The 20105-nt window shown below is 31.9% G+C and overlaps 1 protein-coding gene across 2 annotated transcripts; it reads right to left on the reverse strand.

The window, feature by feature from the left end:
• Nucleotides 1-12616: 12616 nt before the first annotated feature.
• LOC111641746 (transmembrane protein 14C-like) lies at nt 12617-19947 on the reverse strand. 2 transcript variants are annotated; one of them, XM_023387957.1, is made up of 4 exons: nt 19761-19947; nt 17761-17862; nt 17574-17661; nt 12617-12795 (listed from the first exon to the last, which is right to left on the reverse strand). In XM_023387957.1, exons 1-4 carry the CDS (start codon nt 19834-19836, stop codon nt 12735-12737), a joined length of 327 nt encoding a protein of 108 aa, XP_023243725.1. In that variant the 5' UTR covers nt 19837-19947; the 3' UTR covers nt 12617-12734. The 2 variants fall into 2 exon arrangements, with proteins under 2 accessions (XP_023243725.1, XP_023243726.1); XM_023387958.1 differs by lacking the exon at nt 12617-12795 and adding an exon at nt 13029-13748.
• Between the last annotated feature and the right edge of the window lie 158 nt (nt 19948-20105).

Below are 20105 nucleotides of genomic sequence, written 5' to 3' on the forward strand. Positions count from 1 at the left end.
AAATTTTGAATTGCCGGAGAATAGATCGGTAAACTAACTTTTGGTCCACCCTCTTGTATATATTATATAAGAAAAGAGAAGAACTATTTAAAGAATTAATTCGATAAACTCTTGCTGCAATTGGCGGTGTCGGGAAGGGGGGGGGAAAGGCGATAACATCTCGAGAAGTTGTTAAGCATTAAACGTGGCAGCATCCATTCGTCAAGTAATCAGATAAGTGGGAATGGTTCTGGGCCCAAGGCATCTGCAAAAGTTGTCCTGATAAGGCAACATCTGTCAGAATTATCTTTGCACCGCCGATCAGTTTAGGGGATTACGACAATCGGATTGTGACCAACTGTTTGCAGTTGACTTGATTTCATCCGCCGAGAATAAAGTTGGCGCCAATCTGTCAAAAAATTACTAATAATTCTTTACGGATGTGGACTGACTTCTACGAGTTAATTTACGGAGCCTTGGACGGACAGTCCGACGGATGGATTGATCTCTCTCTCTCTCTCTGGAAGATTTCGTGTATGGGTGTCGTCGATTCGGGTTAAAATAGAGTTTTAGAGAGAAATTTTCAGGAGTTTTAATTAAATTATGGACGGACAGACCGACGGGTGATCTTTCTGGAAGGTACTTCTGTGTTTCGGTATCGTTAATTCTACTTTTTATGAGTTAAATTGTGGTTTCTTTAGCGTTGTTAGGCTCTATTCGTCGTGGATTTTCGAAAGAAATCTTGAGTAATTTATGATGTGATGGATAGACAGACCGACGGATGATTTTTCTGGAAGGGGGTTTTTTTTTCTTGCTTCGGTATCGTTTATTCTGCGTTTTATGTGGGTTAGAGTGGGGATTTTTTTAAGCGTTGTTAGGCACTAGTCGGCGGAGATTTAGAGCGAAATTTTGAGAAATTTAATTAATTTATTGTCTGAAGTACAGACAGACCGACGAACGATCTTTCCGTAAGGCATTTTTAAGCTTCGCTACCATTAATTCTCCGTTTTAAATAGGTTTTTAAAAAGCGTTATTAGTTTTGAATTTCCGAGCAATTTAATTAATTCCAATAAATTTCTAACGATTTACAGGAAAATTTGACGTATTCTACACGTAATAATTGCGTAAAATTTGAAGGGTAAAGAGAATTTCTAAGCGATTTAATTAGTCGATTCTTCGGCAAAAAAGTCTAATTAATCTTTGAAGGAGAAACAAATGAAACCAAAGCATTTCTATCTGCTTTTTTTTTCAATCATGCGTCATCAGGCTGACAGCTGAAGGCAAAGGTAGCTTACTACTTCGCTGATAAATCACATCCTTAAAGCAGCCCGGGGTGAAGCAACCTGATAGCTTGGAGCCAGTTATCTAATGACTGACCTTGTCTGATTCTAGACTATTTGCTTCTAGTTCGCCAAGCAGAACATTTGATAGATTGGAAACTATATGACATAGAATGACTCTTCTTTAAAGAAAGAAAAAGAAAAGAAAAGAAAAAAAGACTTATTTAAAAAAAATCCTCCTTTGATTATCATAATAATTGCAGATTTATGATCATTCGTTATCTTCTTCTTCGAGACTTTTGCCTGTTATAGATAGGCTAATTACTCTAGAATTCGAATAAAATTTGTGATTTTCCCGAAGTAAAATCGTTCCTGCTTCGTTCTATTACCGTTATTTCGAATAATTTAAGCGTTAATTCGAGAGAAATTACTGATGGCTTAATTACTCTAGAATTCAGGTAAAATTCGTAACGTTTTCAACGTAAAAATCCGCTTAAATTATACATCTTCCAGCTTGGTTCTGTAGCGTTATTTCGAGTGATTCGAGCGTTAAATCGAGAGGAATCGTACTTATGTATGTACGGCTTTAAATGTCAGTCGTAACGAAGGAATTCTAGAAATCCGAAGCATAATTTATGTGAAGAAAAAAGAGAGCAGGTCCTTGGATGGCACTTCCTGTGACCTTATCTTCACTATCGGATCTGTGTCTGGCTGGTCGTAATGGAGCGTTGGTGAGGACAAGGTCTTTCTTTCAACCCTCTTTACAGGTCTTGCCGGTGATAACATCTGAGAGCGGCAGATGAAGAGCAAGAGATAAACTGGACAGAATGTTTCGAATTGTGCCACCGAGACTGAGACAAGTTATTAATTTGTACCCTTATCTTTAAATCTAGTAGACGTTAGGATAAACCCCCCGATTTCCGTGTCATCCATTTTACCAGCTGCGGAGGGAACCAAATGGGATGCTTTGGGTCAACAGCAGCTGACCATGTTTGATCAGCAAATATGGCTACCGAAGCGAACTACTCGGGGGTATTACTCATGTTTAACGAAAATTCGATTTAACGACGAAAATTTACTCGTCTCTTAACTAAACTAACTTTAATCTACCAACTTGGCTTTCAGCTTCAACGCGGGGTACTTCAAGAGCCGTCATGATTGTTTTACACGTCTAAACGCCTTCCCAATTTTTAAAATATCTTATTAAATCTTCTCCAGTCTTCATTGCCGGCATCTAGACAATAAAAATCTCGAAATTAAATAAAAATTTCTCACGTAACGAGCGCTCCGATTGGTTAAAAAAGCGACTAAATTATGTTAATTTCGTTGCCGGATCCGCCATTTTTCTTTTCTTTTTCTTTCGGGTTTCTTAAATTCTTTAATCTTAAGCGGCAATCGAAAAGAAGAAAAAAAAAAAAAAACTTGAGTATTTATTATTAAATTCGAGATTTTTAAGTTATTTTCAAGAATTATAAGAGATGGAGGTGAAGGCGAATCTTCCATTTGGATGAGGCAATCGATGAGCAAGAGTTCACTGACACCTGGATCTGAGCAGAAGCAGAAGAGGCAATCGATGCTTTCTCCTCTCACCTTGTATCTCTGGCCAACATTATTACAGGGACAAACAGGGTGTTTGTCTCCAAGTGGACTCCAGGGTTAGGTTACTCGTGGTTGCCACTCCGTACCTTATATTTATATATCGTAATGGGCCTAACTTTCTTTCAGAAATCCATAGTTAAACCGAAGCTCGGGCATGCAAGAAACTTTCTCCACTTTCTAATATTTCACTTTAATGATTTTAAAACTTAAATTGGACTAAAATTAAATGTTTTCTACGCTCAAATTAATCAAGTTAATGTCATACATTTAAGTACTGGTACTCGAAGTGGAGTGTTTAATGAAATTCTTTCCATCACGACCCCCGTGCTTTGCCATGAAGAGTAAAATCATAAAAACCATAAAGGGGATCCATATAACACCATAAAAATCGAATGATAATGATGATTTTTTTCTTTTTTTTATGGTTTAAGCCCCTCTCCATCTTCATTATCTCAGCGATGATCAACAAGTTGAACTCGTTGCAAATTTCGAGTTGGTGTTTGTAGAATTCGATGCGGATAATTATTGTTTGTAAATTAGATTTGCGAGAAAATTAATTAATGTCGAATTGGCTTTCAGGAAGATTATGTTTAAATTAGAAAACAATATTCTTCTGCATTAAGATAAACACGCAGCAAGAGAAATTGTTAAAGTCTCTCAGGAAGTGGCCATAAAACATCAATTTTTTTACGAAAATTAGCGATTTTTAACCATTTTAAACTCCGTAAAACGTAAAAAAATGGCGGGTAGAGTCACCACCTCGCGCTTTCTTACCTCCCTCTCAAACACGTGTATATTATAAAATAAAATTAGTCTAAATTTTCTCTCAGGATAAATTGGGTTAGACGTGGAAAAAATGTGCAAATATCAACCTCTAAAAGGGGGTAAGAACGTAAAGAAAGTGGATTTTTAGAAGCGCATAAAAGTCTCAAAGCCACATTGGGGATATAAGTCATCTCGTGATTATGTCACACTAAAGAAGAATTGACACAAAAGGAACTATCACATATGTACCCAAAGTTGCGTAATATAAGCCGATGTCTAAGAGATGATATATAGTTTTTTTTAGGTGTATATCTCACCCCTAACCTCTTTTTTTTTTACATTATTTTTATTTCGAAATTTCTCTCCCCCCTTCATTCGCTTTACTTTACTTTTAATACAAGGAGGGGAGGAAGTAGCAGCGGTCGTTTGACAAAAGTATAAGCAAAAATTCTACCCCTACGAAAAGTGCTGTGCACGAAAATACTTAAAAAAGTATAAATATAGGAGACTTCTAAGAAACACCACGTCGTAAATAGTTAGTCTGGATGTTGATTCAAGCGCTGCATTATAATTTATGGTTCAATTAAAGTGAGGTGCCATTTTTTTTTTCTTCTTCTCACTCCTCCTCCCCTCTTCTTCTTGAAGATTCTCTTAGCTTTGTGTTTGGCATTCGAGCAGCCTTTAACAAGGAGCATGGCGCAGTTGTATCTTGGTCACATTCGAAGATATAAACCCAACAGTTGCCCCGTTCGTCTCACACACACATAACACACAAGTCTACTTCTCTTGCTTTTTGCTTCCGGTCCCATCGCGCGAATTGATTTATGGCACAGTTAAACGTTTCTTCCTTTTTCTGTATCATTTCTCTGGTTTTCCGAGACATCTATCAGGACCCGGGGGTATCCCTCGTGACCAGCTGCTGTAACCAGACTGACTTCTTACTGTCAGAGGTCAACTAAACTGGTGTCTGCCCTCTAAGCTCCTGACCTTTTCTTACTTTCTAACGACTTTCCTGTCGTTCCTCCTACACGAAATAATGTCGTTGGTAGGAAATAGCCGTCAATTTGTACAACTTGTCATTTCTAACCTCGCTTTTTACCATGATACAACGTTAAAAATAGATGAATACACTTAGTTTCTCGGGTCTTCTTCGTGTATTTTTATAATTATTTCCACGCTCGTACTCCTCCCTCTTTACTCGCCTATTTTATTTTTATTTTTTCTGTCTTTTCGGTTTAAATTCAAGAAATTTTATTAATTAAAATAGCTACGTGTGTGTACATTGTATTTTTTTTAATACTAATTATTGAGGGTGATTATCGAGAGATGGCAGCACTTATTCATGTCCTGAAATTTTAAATGTTTGAATTTAAATATTCAATTTTGATTGGTTTAGAGTTTAATTATGCATAAATACGTGTATAATTTTAATTATAGTTAATTAATTAATATTAAGATAATTTTTGGGGGTATATTTTCTGTGATTTTTAACATGAAATAGCACATTATTTCATGTTAAACGTGAAGCATAAACAATGCAACTTAGCAGTAACATACTGAACATGAAATTACATTGTACTTTTGAGCTTATGTAAAAATTATCCATGGTACAGTACATATGTTTTCATTTTGTGTACATTATGCTACAAATTAAGTGTCGTGTATCATTATATAGGGATAGATCATGTAAAAGTGGGTATTTTACTATATTTTCTCACTAAATATACAGTTACAGCCCTAATTTTCATATACTGTACTCCAACAGAGCACTTTCTTGGTGTAATACGAACTTTGATAGGCTAACAATAGAGGATTAAGACCTGGAGGCCCCTAAACTAATTAAGATTGGGGCCTCTCTACATAATTTTATATCATAAACTAATAATGTTTCATTGTAGCCTTAGAATATACCATTGCAACAGTAAAATTGCTTAATTTTTTTTTCAAATTTTTAGACCCTCGTGACTTGGTCCCTCTGGTCATGTGCCTCAAAACCTTACTAGATAATCCGGCACTGTTTATTCTATAATTTTATGCGTAGCAAGTGAGGAAATTTCATTATACGTGTTACTTGTATAGGATTTCTTAGATCATGAACCATTATCTTCATGCACATTCAACTGTAAGCTTCTATTAATTAATATTCGCTACAGATCCATAAAATATAAATTATATAAACCCATACAGATTTAAGATTCTATTATAAAATTGTTTATTCTTAAGTTCTCAATTTAATCCTTAATTTATATTGTTCTTCCTCTAGACGTTTTCTATGTATTTAAATTAGGGCCAATTCGTAAATAAAATTCTCGCAAACTGCTAGTTAATGTAAATAATATAATAAACCACACTCAATAAAATCAATCTCATTAACATAATTCATATTAGAACCATTAGTTTGAATTTATACAATACAGAGAATCTCCCTGTAGACCTTAACAAATGATAGCTTTTGCGGGGACATAAATGAGATTAAGTGTCTAATATATCTATCAATTAGTAGTAATGTGGATTAAACTAAAAGATTTTATCCATTGGTGTAACATTCTCTTGGTTTTTATCGAATCTACAGACAAACGGGCAAGTTAATACATCACTGTTAATCATTTTTTTAGTCTAAATAGCGCCACAACGGTCGATTTAGATTATTTGTTTACAAATCTTTTGTATATTTTATGTTTAAATCTTTATCAAGGTAACTTTAAATCAATTTTTAAACGTATAAAAGAAAAACAGTAAATAAAAGATGGAAAATTTAAAAGCAAGATGTTAAAAATCCATTAAAGTATCCCTATCTGAAATAGGCCTAGTTCTTAATAACAAAGATCTTAAACAAATTACAGAGGATAAAAGCAGTTTAGTAGTAACACTAGCATTACCGTATTAATCAAAGCATTGATAAAAGTTGATGTACCTGTAGCCGTGACTCAACATGTCCTGGAGGCTTAGCAGGCCGCTGACTGCCACATAATAATAACTGTAGGTCGGGCATTGTTTAGTGAAACCCGGTAAGTGAGATCGGGGTTAGAATTACGGAGATCTGAGGAAATGACTTGACACAAGACACCATTCACCGTCATTCCTAATTATGTCTTGTCCACAGACTGTCAGGTGGGCAGGAAGAGAACATGGCAAACACCTGACATAATACGCTAAACTCCTTCTCTTTATTTGTACAATGTCTTGTTTCGTATAGGTTCAAAATATTTTTTTTTTCTTTAATCCCTCTTAAGACATCTTTTGTCTTACGTGTTCTATATAAAAAAAATAACAATAATGAAACAAACAAACTACTGTATCCCATTAGTGTTAATACACACATCCAGGCCTTAATTCTCGTTAAGTTTGCGGATATTTTAAATCCGATTAACTAGAAAATAATTTAAAGATCGAATCGAGATGAAAAATAAAGCGATTTTTCGTATTAGAAACTCGAAAATTACGTTTAAATTAATAAAACAGATTTAAAAAATTTAAATTTTCTTTTTTCCCGTGACGTAAATTGCGTCCAAACGAACATATACGTTAATTCCGTCCGCAATTTACGTCATCGTTATTGAAATTAAGTATCGCCTGGCTTACAAACCGAAATTAATTATTCTTAAAGAAAAAAAATAAAAGAAAATGAAGTTGTAGAATCAGCATTTTCAGTCGAAAGATTTATTTTTAGCAAATTTCAAATTAAAAAAAGACAACGATCCATCCTCGATAGTACCAAAATCGGCCGCGTGAGGCGCCTATCGAAACGGTTCTCTCTCTCTCTCTCTCTCTCTCTCTCTCTTGCATCCATTCATCTTATCTGACAGAGAAATGTAAACAGAGCGGACCAGAAGAAAAAAGGTCATTATAGGAAGCTTCATGTATCGAATGAAACTAATTAATTATAATGCTTGCACCACATTCAATATCGTCTGTTGTCAGAAGATTTGTGAGAAAGATTATCCACACTAATGTCGTTTTTCCTACTTAACGAACGGGAAAAATCATATAAAAGAAGCAAATTTCTTACGATTCGTTAACCCCGAAACGATGGAGACTAATAAAAATCTCTAAACATTTATTGATGATCGTTAACGTTATTTCAGATACATTTAATATGGCATGGATAGATCTTGTTCGCGGCTCGACATTCCTTTAAATGCCATTAATTATACGATTCGGACAGTGTTAAAACGATGAGAAAATGAAGCGGGCAGCTGCTGCTACGTGAGGCCCTTCATCCTGTGGATCCGCTGAGTCCATATATCCTCAAGAGCTCGTTGCCAGAAAGGAAGAGCGCGTGTCTGTTTGCTTTAGGGTGTTTCATCCCCATATAAATCAGTAGTTCATCCGTTTATGATGGATTATCTGAATTATATTGAGACATTTTCTTGCCCCTGTTTTGTTTTATATACCATATATCTCCATTTTGAAATTGTAAATTGATGAATAACCCATTTTAATTGCTCAATTACTCAATTAATGGTAAATTTAAGTGTTCGTAATGTTAAATTATTTAAAAAATTCAAGTTTTTTTTTTCTTTGGCTTCTTAATAAACTTCAGGGATTTTGTGCCATTTAACTAAATCTCTAATCATTAGCTAAAGTGCTTGACACTCTAACGACAGTTGGAGTGAACAATATTCTAATTTACATAAAAGAATACTTATAATATGAATTTAAGAAGGAAATTTAAAAAAAATTAAGCTAAGTTAGTATGATTTTGAATAGTTAATAATTACATCTTTAATACTAAAATGACAACTCTTCTACAACTAAATGTGTGTGCTCTATGTCACAATTTTTACCTTAACAGAAGCAATATTATAAATTTATAGGGTGTAATATATTAAGTTTAAATAGTTAACTTGACCGTTATGATACTTATAATTAATTCTATAATGATTATTTGTGCTTTTATACTATGTATTGATATAATAAATGAATGTCAGAAGGAAGAATTTGCTACTTCTACAGCATAAGTAGGGAAGAACAGGAAAATTTATAAAAATCTAATATAGGTTATATATAATTCTCTTAATAACTTATTCAGATAAAATATGCACCACTTAGTTTCTTGGCATTGATATTATTTTATTTTTTCTATAAAAAATATATATTTTATAATGTATATAATATGTAAACTGTACATCAGGTGTGAAGACAAGTTATGCCTGTCTTCTTGTAATGGTAAGCACTGTTTATTCTAAATTCTTGTTGAAATTTTAAATTTTTTACAGGAATAATAAAAATAAGTTATTAATTTCTAGGGCATGGCATTTATATTTTAAAGATTGTAGGGATACACCTTCATATATGGTGACACCGCAGACAAGTAAGCTCTAGTTTTAAGCTTATAATTTTCTTAAATTTAAATTTTGTGTAGAAATTATGTTAAGAAGGATTAGAAAAACATGATAAACCAACTAATTGAAAGGTGTTTATTTGAATTTTTTTAAAATTTTATTTAAATAAAGTTTGTAAAGGTTTCGGGTAAGCAACTTTCGATACATTATACCATAATTATAACCATTAACGGTCTTGCTTACAGTACTATTTAGACAATGTAAATGTTAAAAATATAGAAAAAACAGTAAACAAAACTTGATAAAGTAATGGAAGAAACTAGAAAAATTGTGAAACCATGAAATTAAATTTTGACAAATTAAGATAATGAAGGGTATTCGAGCAAAACGTAGCATTATTTGATAATTAAAACGGGGCATTTATTATTATAGTATAAAAATTAGTTCGAAACATTTTTTTTGCGGTTGGAGAGTTGTAAATTAATTTCGAACGATAAAAGAAAGCGTATGGAAACTTTTATGTCATAGATAAAGGAGGGAAAAAATGGCCCGTAGCCAACGATTTAGCAGTTAGAAGCGTAAGGCCACAGGTTCGAGAAAGAAAAGGGGGGAATGGAGTAAGTGGGTGGATGCGGTCCTCGAGAGGATCTGACGTGTGAATCACCGTTATAAATCTTCAGCAGTAAGTCCCTGGCGAGTTCGCCTCTTGCAGCAAATTGCCGCTCAGTCGAGACATTCGCTGGCAAATCAAACATAATAAGCGACCAGTTTTGGTCATCGGCACAGAATAATGATGAGAACGACCAACTGGGGTCGACTATAGACGGTTATTAGCCATAATGGGACCGTGATAAGGCTAATTTGTCACGTTTGATGCTGCTAGTGCAGCTCACTTCTCGGTTTACAAACAGTGGACTCTCACTTTCCGTCCCTCCCCACTTCCAACCGCCGTACGTCACTTCCATGATATGTGGCACTAAGTAATGAGATTTATTTTCCGACCGCATTGGATGATTTTACAACCGTCGTAATGTTCAATGACGAATATATATATATATATATATATATACACACACACACACACACATATATATAGTAGATTTTAAGAAACACTACTGAATAATTCACATCTCCGTAGTTGCTGGAAGGAAGGGACTTTTGCAGGGCACATCCTCCAACAAAGGATCGAATTACTCTGTCGTTTTTTTTTTTTTTTAAATATGGATGCTTATTTTTCTCCATTTGTCTTCTTACCTAAGAGGCTTTTTGCCTTAAAAGCCTCATTCAATTATACTTTCGATATTATTTTAAAAGTAACTTTTGTTGTTCTTCTTCTTCTCCTCCAGCCATCACTTCTTTCAATTAAACTCTGCTGACGTTTCTCAATGGTTTTTACGTCTTTTCTTCGTTTCTTTTTGTGATATTTGAAAGAATTTTATATCAATCATTACAAGTAATTTTTGAATTAAAAGAAAAAATAAAGAGGGAGAAAGAATAATTTGTATTCTATACCTTTTAAATTAGATTAAAGGGCATTAAATTCTCTTCTTCGATCTTAAAATTTACATAAATCTTTTAAAATATCAGTTTTTTTCTCTATATTTTATACAGTAAAGGAATTTTGAGCGCATTTTCTTTTCAAAATTTCGAATTTTTATGCATTTTTGAGAGAAAATTGCGCTTGAAAATCTCCTAATGTATGGCACAGAAATTATTCTAATTAGTTTATTCTTTAATTTTAAAAATTTTATTAATTTAACCGTCAAAAAAAATCTCGATTTTTCAACAAATTTCGCGCATTTTTCGGGATAAATTTATATTAAAATAGTTGATAATTTAACCATTAAGCCGTAGATAAAGTTTAAAAATATATAGGCCAAATAAACGTAATATTTTTTTTAAGCACAAAGAAACACTAGACAGTTTTTTATGACTGGAAGAAATTTAAGTATTACGTTTTATCGAATCAAATCAAAAAGTAATCACGTGATTATATCGCTTATTCTTATTCGCTTGTTTTAAATATCTAAATTTCCATTTTGCATTCCAAATCGGAATTATTTAATTATCCGAAAAAATAAAATATTCAAAAATTATTTTATAAAATTCTACAAACAATTTTTTTAAAGCTACGAAGCGTTTATTTCGATCAAAAATTTGTCATAGAGTTAAGGGCGACGTCGCATTAACTGCCATCTAGTGTTGAATCATTCCATTAATTTTTCATTATGTTCAAAAATAATTATGTGAATAAAAATTAAGAATGTATTAAATTAGATTAAATAATATTTTTTGATTAATCTATTTTATACATTCACTATTTTATAACTGGAAAAAAAAATTTAAATATCACATTTGTCCAATGAATTTGAAAATAGTCACGTGATTACAATAGCTTATTCCTATTCGTCCGTTTCAAATATTTAAAATTCCTTTCAGTGTTCTGTTTAGTTTTAATAATTATCTTTTCCATTATTCACAAAAATTAATTGATTAAACAATTAAATAAAACTTTAATTATAATAATATCAAGATTAACATGTGCTCATGAAATTATTGTAATAAATGTTTCTATTTAGATTTATAAAGATGGTCTGATGTAGTTATTCTAGAGCCATTTTTTGGAAATTTAACTGTCATTAACTGTAATTATGTTGCACACAGGTTTTAGGTTCTTTGCTGTTATTTGGTAGTCTTTGTGTCTTTTTCTGTATATGAAAAATAGTAATAAGAAAAATGTATGATTGAATTTATATTTGTATTTGTAGCATAGTATACTGCAAATATAACACAAAACATGCATGAAGACACTAGAATAAATGGCACGGTCACAGAAGAAAAGATACTGACACTGACCACAGATAACCAATTATCCCCATTCTAGCATATCTATGGGAGGATGGCCTAACCCAGGTGACACTTTTAGTCTATTGCAATGAACACGGCTATAAAAGAGAGAGGCGGCATTTCAAAGACTTGCAAAGACCGTAAGGGGTTCAGCATTTCAAAGCATTTCAAAGACTTGCATCATACTGAGAAAATCTACCGCACGGCCCTGAATGAACAGATTTTGTTTTTGTCAAGATAGTAAAAGGATACAAAATGCCTATGCAATTTTACTTTTCCACAAAAACACTGCAAGGACCATGTTTTTTCAAAGATGATCTTATTGATCATTGTACCTATTTAAGCACTTAGTTTTGTTTAATTAACAATATCCTAAATTTTTTCATATATTTTTTCTACGACTGTATGTCTTTCCCACTTTTTGCTTACACAGCCTATGGTTGGTGTTTATGTTGCGTTTTTTATAGGAACAGTGAACTAACAACTGTCTTAGGCAGTGTGAACACTAGCTATACACTACTCCATGATCAAATATTCAGGTTTTAAATCACACATTTTTATCATTTCGTAATTGTTTACTAATGTGTAATGTTTGACAATCATTTATCTACAACAACCTAAACTTAGATTATATAGATGTCTGTCAGATCTAAGCTTATGGCCTGGTCTGAACAGGAATACATTAATCAATATGTAAATTCACATATAAAATTTTAAGTATATAATGAATGATGCAAACATAATAATATTCATAACTTCTCCAACAGTGTTCAGTCCAACTTAATTATATAATTTGATAAATAACAACACTTTCTAATTTGATAAATTATGGAATGTTATTTTATTTAACAAATTTAAGTATATTATAATTCTTTAACTGTAGAAAAGTTATGGACTTTTCTTAAAAAACATAATTAAAAATATTCATACACCAATTTTCAAAATGTACAAAGCAATAATGCAGAAGAGATGTACATTATTATTGTGATTGTTGTCTGTTGAACAAAACATATTTCAAACATCTAACAACCATCATTAAACTGAAAAAAAAAAAAAAAACAATTATAAAAATACATGTAGCTTTTCCCTCTTTCAAATAATAATTTACATATACATAATTTTTAAAAATAAATTAATAATCCATTATTTTTTCAAGAAAAATTATTAGTTTAATGAATAAGGATGATGGAAAAAAATCACTTGTACAAATAACAAGTTTAATCAAAACTGAAATAAAATATCAACATTTTTGACATTAACTACGTAGTTTCTTACAGAAATACAAGGTCTTCCAAAAAGAATGCTACCATTTTAAATTATTGTAATTATATTAATTATTTTCTGAAAACCTTTTAATTTACAGTATATTAAAACATTGGAAAACATTTGTCCGTTATAATTTCTCAATGTGTGTACCTTGTGCCACATCCACGCATCCAAGTGATACTCAAATTCTCCCTGTGCGCATTGCAGTATATCCTTATTCCACCCACAGCAGCAACAATTCTACAGCACCTGCAGATTACTCTCATTGCATAGTAACGAGTGATTCTGACTTTACAAACTGCAGAACACAAAATGTTTCTGTACTGCAGAGTCATCATTTTTGTTTACAGTGCTTTCTAGAGGTAGTAGAAGACGAGTTGATTGAATGCAGTCAGGAGAGGAAACTCGGACAGTTAATCTATTGATTGGTGTACACTGCATATATGTTAATAATCAATGTAATTACAGTAATTTAAAGTGGTAGAATTCATTTTGGAAGGCCCTTTATTACGAAATGAAAGTGTAGGCATCAAAGTTTTTAATAACATTTACAATCCTTCTACCTAGGCCCTATGCATAGATCAACAAAATATTGGTATGCTATGGGAAAGCATGGTATGAATTTGGTATTATTAATGCGTACAGGATTACATTTGGGAGTTGATAATAAAGAAGTGTAAGATATCATTAAAGTTTTGACATTTATGATTTCATTTGATAACATTCCCTGTAACAGAAATATAATAATTAATTTGAAAAAAGATATGTTCATATATAAGTATGTTCCATAAAATATTAAAATATTGATTAAATAAAAGACTATAAAATTTACTATATAAAATGTGTATGTGTAAGGATTGTTTATGTGTTTGTGGATAAATAAGGTTTCCATTACTATAAAATTAATCTGAAAAAAGGTAGAATAATGTGGTCAGTTTTAGAAAGTAGTAAAAACTATTTAGTTTAATTATACACATTCATTATTTAACATCATCACTATTTAGGGTGACATTTTTTAAATGTTCAATCTATCAGGTGCTTAACAGATTGCAACACTTTGAGTTACAACCAGGGAGATTGAAAGTTCGGTATGGGACTCAGGAGAAGAGCGGCTCCACAATTTTATTTTTTGTTAGTAGAAATAACCTTAATTTATAGGGGTAGGAACCACTACCAGTCCCTAAATTTTTAATGTCCCCTCTCAACAGCCCTGCTTACCAACTAACTAACTAACAATGCCCAAAAAAACACAAGTTGATGTCATACTGTATTTCTGACAGAAAACAATATGTGAAAGCTTTTTGAACTTCAGTTTAGAATCTTTGTTATGTATACTTAAATATTTCATTTTCCTACTGGAGTTTGAGTGTTAGGCCGAGACTCCACTAGCATAAAAACGGGCATAAAAACCTTCGCTGTAATAACTTTTAATCACGTGACCTATTTGTATTTGTGTCTGGATTGTGGTGGAGGTCCGCCTAGCAAAGTTTTTACGGCGACGGTACTATTGAAGTTATGGTTGTATACATATATTGATATAAAGACAATGATTATATTCTATGAGTTTTTTCTATACTATAATTACAAATGTAGTAAAAATAATATCTTTACTTTCATATATTAACTTTTATTATCATATTATTAAGATAATATACAGCACTTATAAGCTTAGCTTTTTTATTATATACTCCTCTAAATTGAAGGATTTTCCTTTGGCCATTCATATCGTGTGTTTTAAGCATCCATTATTATAATCAGGATACCTCTTGTCGTAGATACATGAATACTTTCGGATGTTTTTGATAAATCTTTCCAGATGTATTCTAGAGTAACCATGAGAGAACATACACAAAAGCTCGTTTTCTGCCATTTTCGCACTGTGTCACAATGACCTAGATTTCACTGACTTCTGATTGGTGGATGGTATCATTTTACAGCTGTATTCACGTTGAAAGTTGAATGCTGCTCAACTTTCTTTAACACTGGTTTTATGACCTGCTCAAGCGTAAAATATCATGGTCATGTGATAAAAAGCTTTTACGGTGAGGGGTTTTACGCCCGTTTTTACGCTAGTGAAGTCTCAGCCTTACACAAGTTAATTGTTTCTCCAGTTACAATAGTAGTATTTAAAGTTATGTTTACTGTATATCCTATACATCAACCATGCATGTATAAAATATATATACAGGGTGTATCAGTACAGCGGTTACAAACTTTCAGGAGAGATAGAATGCACCTAGATGATGGGAAATCACATAGCAATGCATGGTCAGAAATGCTTTCCTGGCACGGTAGTGACGACACAAAACACAAGAAAGGAAGGACATGAACAGGGCAAGAAAACATGTTTATTATTCTTAGTACTGCAAAAATCAAAGAACATGTTTGAAATTATGACTCTGGGCAGACCTCATATCTCCAGTGCATTGAAGATCTAATGTTGTTGAAAATACTGGGCATGTCCCGGACGTCTCCAGCAGCTGCCACAATGCGTGCAGTAAGTTCCAGGAAAGCATTTCTGACCATGCATTGCTATGTGATTTCTCATCATCTAGGTGTACTCTATCTCTCCTGAAAGTTTGTAACTGCTGTACTGATACACACTGTATATCTTGTACTGTAATTGCATATTGCTACATCAAAGGATGTATACTTGAAATATGCAAAGGATATATATCTATTTCTATTTATCTTATGCAAGTTACAAGAATACTGAAGATAATTATTATGTTAGTTAGGTTGTATACAATTTATTCTTTATCAATTTCAGACAACCAAGCCCATTGTCAAGACACACAAAAATTTCTGTACAGTAGATCCCCCCTATAACATGGGTTCATATAACATGGATTTGTATAACATGGCAAAAAACTTGCAATTGTGTTCATATAACACACTAAAAGAGACTCTTATAATATGGTAAAACGTCATCGCCAACTCGTGTCATGACAGGATTGGTCGAATCTGGACCAGTAGTGGACATTGCATAAACTGTTGAGTTTAAATGAGCAGTGGACCTACTAAAAACCATTTATTATTTAATGGCCATAAAAATTATATTTATATTAATAATGTCTCCAAAGTTCAGCAAATTTTTTGCAGAAAAATAACTTATCAGGAAACATGTGCCTGCCATTCGATGAGCCACTCCAAGACAAAAACAAGTTTAAGCAATGGTGTCTTCAAATGGTGCGCACTTGGTAAGTAATCCTACAATTTTTTGTTTATAGCATAGTTTATATGGATTATTCCCAAAAAATTATATGTGATTTGGAAATGTTGAGTCAAATTAGTCTAGAATCGATTAATTTTATGGAAGAAAACCTTGCAAACAGCCATAGCCGCTAAACTGTACACGTGCCAGGCTATGATTGGCTTATGTATTTAAGTGACTCGTACAACATGGAATTCATATAACACAGAACATATCTACCGTGTTATAGGGGGTCTACTGTACGTACATTTCCTGATGGACTTGGTTATCGAAATAATTACCTATTACTATAGAAATATAACTTATAAAAATTAAACTGATCAAATGCACATTCACATGAAAAAAATGATAGAAACTAATCAAGCATCAAACTAGTAGAAACAAAAAGAAACTATTTCATTTTTTTTCCAGGGGAATTAAATAAAATATTTAAATCTGAAATCTGCAATGCTTTGGAAACAGGAATGAGGAGAATGAACAATTTACAAATTGAGCAAGAGATGACTAAGACAAAACCTTTCTCACTGTTTCTAGCCATTTAAACACTCAGTACAAGTGTTTTTCGGCCTCCTTAATAGACCTTCTTCAGGTACACTGTGGTCTGGTAGAACATCGGTTGGTAGATATTCAAATGGTGTCACTGTTTACTAAATTTCGATTTTACGCCATTTGAATATCTACCAACCGACATTCTATATCTACCAGACCACAGTGTACCTGAAGAAGGCCTATTAAGGAGGCTGTAAACATTTGTACTCAGTGTTTAACCGGCTAGAAACAAAGTGAGAAAGGTTTTGTCTTAGTCATTTTAAATAGTTCTAGCTCCAAATGCATAGAAATGAGCAAGAGAGTTGCTACATTGTTTTTGGTGGCACCTTCTGCTAATAGAAAATAGTATACTACTATACAAAATATCAATAAGAACTAGTAGAACTAGTGAATAAATTTAATTTTTTCTTAGGTGAATTAACTGTAGTTTCAAAATAACAGAAGAGTATTTTACAAATTTGAAAGAAAAAACTTAAAAATTTAGCTGACTTTCAATTCAATATAGAGGATCTCTTATCCAATTCATAAATTGTTCACATATCCTCACTCTTCTGTTCTCAGCATCACAGATTTCACATTAAAACATTATTTTTCAAGCTAAATTAAATAAAATATATATTTTTTGTTTTTACTTCCATTTCTAATGTATTATATCTAATAAAAATGAAGTATTCTTTTTATTTTTCATGGCATTTGTGTAATGTTATGCATTTATCACCTTATAAAGGCATTTAAAATCTTTTTCTATATAAAATAAAAATATAGAACTATTTTAAAAGATTTGCCTACCTTAAACTCATAATTAATCCAGCAGGCATAAATTTTCCACTGTTCAAAAATCTACTTCCCATAACACCTGCTAAAACAATGGAAGCACCTATAATAATCAAAAAATAACTATATTATCATAAATAAATTTATTGAAGTAATTATATTCCAGTAAATATTCTTATTACAAAGTTATTAAATATCTAACCTAACGAAAGATAACAATTATTTGGATCCTGAGATGTCTGATAGGCTCCAAAGGATAAGATTATGCCAAATGCTAATCCTGCAATCAGGGAACTGATACTTCCTGTAAAATGCGAAAAAGATAAAAATTAAAAATGATTAAAACAAATACTGTAAATAATAAAAAAATTATGTTTTGACTATATTATATATAGTCTGTTCCAAAGAGAACTAGAAGTGTCTTCTTATTGTGTACAGACTAGTTACTTTAGTCTAATAATCATTAAAATAAATTTAATTTTTATGAAATTCTTATTAGAAAGAATCATAAAAAGAAATAATAAAGCAAATCTCAGGAGGAAAAACTGTCTTTCCTGGCTCCAGTGGGTACTCTTGCTTTGGGTGCTTAAAATTCACAACAAACTAGAGCATTGCCATATCAAGTATTCAAGAGTCTTGTTCTTAATATGGTAATCAAACTAAATTCCTGTCATTAAATATCTATTATTTTAAAGTTTTGGAACAAACAGACACATCTTTAGTACTGCTTAGAAGTTTGAAATTTTTCAATGTTTTCAACCTGCTTAATAGGCCATCTTCACGTGTAGAATAAAATAAGAAATGGGTTTTAGTATACTTGAAGATAAGATATTAACCAGTTTGAAAACATTAGAAAGTTTCAAACGTCTATGCAATGAGAAAGACATGTTCATTTATGTTGTTTTCTACATTGATTCATTCTGTTACTTCAAAGTAACAATTTCCATTGACAACTAAAAGATGATGAATGCTAATCAACAGATAGAACTAACCTTTTATGATAATCATAGAAATACAAAAAATTTTGTTAGAACTAAACTCTATGCTGAATTATTGCAAAGACGTGTCTCTTTTTTAAGAGAGCTCATTTATTCTATCTAAGTAAAAAGTAAATAAATTGAATAATGCAAGAAAAAACTCTTCCTCTGTAAATAAATAAATTTATATTTAATATAAAATAAAATAACTTCCTATTCTCACATCAAGCATTGTAACTTTGTTGACTTTTACTATGCAATTTTAATCTAAACTGTGAATATGTCATTTAGCATTTAGTATATACACACACATTATTTGCCGAGCATCGGTCTGTTGTCGGAATTACAAGCATTTGTCCAAGATTTGGCACAATACGCCAAGGAGTGGGAAACGACAAATACGGAACATTTGTCGAGTGATATCACGAGTAATCGTCCACGCTTACACATCATTCGGCAAATAACAAATACCTGGAGTCACTTTTATAAATGCACCAGTACATGAAATCGACGTATTAATATCACACTCTACATAATAAGAAAAGACATTTTGTTCAAAAATTTCTGTATAATTCAATAAAAAGCAAACATACACAGTGTTAATCTTTGACTTATTTGGTTCTATTATAATACCACAGAGAATTGATATAAACTTTTGTTATACATGCAAACATACAACAGGATGCATTGAATGCACTCGGCTTTATCTTTCGAAAATTTAGTAAATCAGACAACCCATTTGCGTATTTCTAACCTCGCGTCAATCAAAATCTATAGAAATAATCGAGTACACAAGTTTTTGATAAGAGAAAGTGGGAGTAGAATGCTGTAAACATTGTATTGATTTCACAGTAGAAAGACAATAAGGAAGAAGTATGTAACAGGTGTTTTTCTTTTAAAAGGAACAAAGATATAAACAATTAAAGCTGTTAATATTATATTATTTGCTGATATGTATGCTTAATTTAGAATCAATCTGTGGACACAAATGAACCAATTTAATGAGCTCAGACATAATTTTAATCAATAAAAATGAAGTTTAATCATAATTAACCAATACCAACAACTTAATTAAACCAAAACTTGTTAGAGAAGTTATCTAATTTCCAACATTTTACAATTACTTTTTCGGCAGTTTATATATAAATTTTAAGTATGTAAACACAGTATCAATGATCAATTAAGCACGTGATTAATTTTCAAATAAATTAATCAATTTCATTACCAGCTTTCATATAACCGACGATTCCACCAACAGCCACTAAAGCCGAGTAAGCGTAAGAAATAATATCAGCAGCCATTTTAAATTAATTAATACAATTCTTTCACGACGGAAAAACTAAAATTAAAATATAATAATATTGCAAGCAGACAACTGGCAATTGTTATCGGACGAAGTGACCGAAACGTACGCTGAGTGGCGCTTTTTTCCGTTAGAAAGCAAACTTTAATATAAAAATAAATATTAAAAAAAAATGAAATAAATCGACTTTAAAATAATTAACAAACTTAAATAATATTTTTATAAAATTAATTTCCGTATTTAAAATATTTTTATAAGGAAAAGAAA

This window comes from Centruroides sculpturatus, unplaced genomic scaffold (genome assembly GCF_000671375.1).
Source record: "Centruroides sculpturatus isolate CEXI.00-Female unplaced genomic scaffold, Cexi_2.0 scaffold1656, whole genome shotgun sequence".
Taxonomy (NCBI): Eukaryota; Metazoa; Arthropoda; class Arachnida; order Scorpiones; family Buthidae; genus Centruroides; species Centruroides sculpturatus.